General features: G+C 37.0%; 1 protein-coding gene across 2 annotated transcripts in view; it reads right to left on the reverse strand.

The window, feature by feature from the left end:
• Nucleotides 1-2,508, reverse strand: part of slc37a2 (solute carrier family 37 member 2) — a 36,672-nt gene extending 34,164 nt beyond the window's left edge. For both annotated transcript variants that reach the window (XM_023342152.1, XM_023342153.1), the window contains exon 1: nt 1,972-2,508. In XM_023342152.1, the coding sequence (XP_023197920.1) occupies nt 1,972-2,030 (59 nt within the window). In that variant the 5' untranslated portion in view covers nt 2,031-2,508. The remainder of the gene's footprint in view (nt 1-1,971) is intronic.
• Nucleotides 2,509-2,835: the final 327 nt, after the last annotated feature.

Here is a 2,835-nt window from a genome sequence, read left to right on the forward strand (position 1 = left end):
TGAGCCCCCTGATGACTCACAACTTTTGTCCCAGGTTTAACACCAGTCACATAATAAAATATGCAGATGATTATAATTGTGGGTCTCATTCAGGATAACAATGAAGTGGATTACAGAAACTAGGTACAACATCTTGTGGACTGATGTAGAATAAACAACCTGCTCCTGAACGTCGACAAGACAAATGAGATCATTGTCGACTTCAGGAGGTCTCGACCCAGCGACACACCACTTCTCATCAACAACAGAGCAGTGGAGATCGTCAGCAGCAACAAGTTCCTGGGGGTTCATATTATAGACAACCTTGGCTGGACACCGCATATCACTTCCCTGGAGAAAAAGGCACAGCAGTGCCTGCACGTTCTGTGACAAATGAGAAAGGCTTTCCTCCCTCTTCCCATCTTCTCCACTTTCTACAGAAAAACCATTCAGAGCCTTCTGACCAATAGTGTCTCCATCTGGTTTGGAAGCTGCAAGGCGTCAGACTGGAAGTCTCTGCAAAGAGTGGTGAAGACAGCGGGCAGGATCTTTGGATCCCCTATCCAGAACATTGCACACAGATGCTGCTTAGCCAGAGCAAACCAGATCCTCTCCAATTCCACTCATCTTCTTCATGGTCTGTTCAACCGGTTGGAGTCTGGCAGAAGAACAACCAGACTCAGAAATAGTTGCTTCCCACTGACCATCAGATTGCTCAACATTATCATCACTTAAGACTGTCTTAGACTGTTTGAAAATACTAAGTTATATATATTTAGCAATATATTCTTATTTGTATATTTGTGTAATTATAATTATAGGCACAATTGTGTTTTTGTGTGTGCTCCAGTGGCCAAGTGAGGACATTTCATTGCCAATCTCACTAATGTGTCTTTGTGCAACAACAATAAAATAAGTCTAAGTGTATAGTTATTATGCTGGACAAAATGTATTTGTAGGCATAACAAACTGTGAAAACCAAGAACATTAATTAATTTCTAGAAAATAGTTTGTTTTTCTGATGGAAACGGCAAACTTGATTTTGAACAATTTTAACAAAAGTTTAACCACTTTCTTTTGTTTTTGTATCTAAATGGTAAGTTTTTTATATAAATAAAAGATTACAAATATGTCAATGTTTTCATAACTTATTCACTTTTGGCAGATGATTGGTGAAAATGTATTTTTACACAATTATAAGAAAACCTGTACATTAGTAGAAATTACCATGGTCATTAATATTACTGTTTTTTAAAATTACAAATAAAAATTCAGATGACTAATTTCTTTTTGTTGATAATTGAAAGAATGTGTTTATTTTTTGTTAATTTATTTTATATTACAAAAGATCTCATCTTAAATTATAACATTTCATGTTTTGTTTGCAAGTGACATAAAATTGGTGCCCTTTTTAATTATGTACAACAAAGTAGAAGAAAATCCAGGTTCAACTGTTGAGTTTTTTAGATAATTTGTAGAAACTTGCCGTTTTCTATAATTCTTAATTTTGTTTGTTACAAAGTTATAAGAGAATCTAGTTTCTAACTGCTGCCAAATATTTTCTTGTCTTTTTTAAAGTAAAATTTGTAGAAAGAAGGCACCGCTATCAGTGGTTTGCTATAATCCCTACCATGCACCAGCTCTGTGATCAGCACCTTGTCTTCATGAAGTCCTTGAATGGTGGACGACAGTATCGACTCGTTAAAGTGCAAATCTGAATCGATAATCAAATGAAGAATTTCGTTTTAAAATGTACTAAATGAAAGAGCTATACTACTAGATTAAAAGCACGTAATTAAATACTTCTAACTCGCAACGCGATCTTAGATAAATATGCAATAAACACTATAGCGTTGAGGTCAACTGATTTACAGAATCAATGTTTATTGATCAGACTGAGTAAATAATCTACAGCAGGGAGATAATGTAGAAGCAGGTAAAGCTGCCCTGAAACCAAGTTGGCTCTACAGGAAATAAAAAAGAAAGACTTACCAGCTGTCCCGAGAAAGGGAGGTGATCAGTCGTATCCCTGGAGCCAGAGGAGACCTCATTGTTGATTAAAAACCGGTTAGACTTCCCACTCAAACTGTTACCACTTGATCCCACACATCATGTTCTCGAAGCAGATATCGGTGAGATGAGGCTGGTTGCAGGTAACAACAGATTTATAACTAAACATCCGAGAGGAAGCTTCCTGATAATTGAGTCATCGATGAGGGGAAAAAAACCGGAAGAATGGTAAATGAAGCTCTAGGATAAAAGCAGACGTTAGCTGCTAGAGAAAACCGGCTGTCGTCCGGCTTCTAGTGCGGAGATGGAGTCCGTAAACATCCAGCAGAGCTCCATAGTATGCTTCCAAGTTTATATACAGCGGTGAGAAGAGTCAGCCTACCTCCCTGAACCTGAGTTAAAACGTTACGGCGTGGAAAAGCGCCGGATAAGAATACAGAATTACTAATAATACTCAAAAGATGCACTTCTGAGTTGTTCGTTCAGAAGATTTTCCAGGAGCCTCCCGACGTCAGAAATAGTCTTACGTATCGCGTCACTGTAAATAGAACGTTGTATGGAAAGCTAATTTTACAAATAATCAAGCCACATTCCTAACAATGTTTTAAACGAGTGATGTACAACATTGTTGCCACACCCATCAGGTTGGTAGTAATCGCAGGGCACAAAAATCATATTTTAATGTAAGTGGGTTTTTTAAAGTGGTAGTTTTTTTTAACCTGCTTACCAATATTAAACATAGTCATCAAAAAGAAATGGATCTATCATTGTAGATCCAAAACATGACAAGGGTTTTGTAAATTTGCTTTATTCAAACAATCATACAGTTGACAAATGGAAAACATT

Source organism: Xiphophorus maculatus, chromosome 11 (assembly GCF_002775205.1).
Source record: "Xiphophorus maculatus strain JP 163 A chromosome 11, X_maculatus-5.0-male, whole genome shotgun sequence".
Classification (NCBI taxonomy): Eukaryota; Metazoa; Chordata; class Actinopteri; order Cyprinodontiformes; family Poeciliidae; genus Xiphophorus; species Xiphophorus maculatus.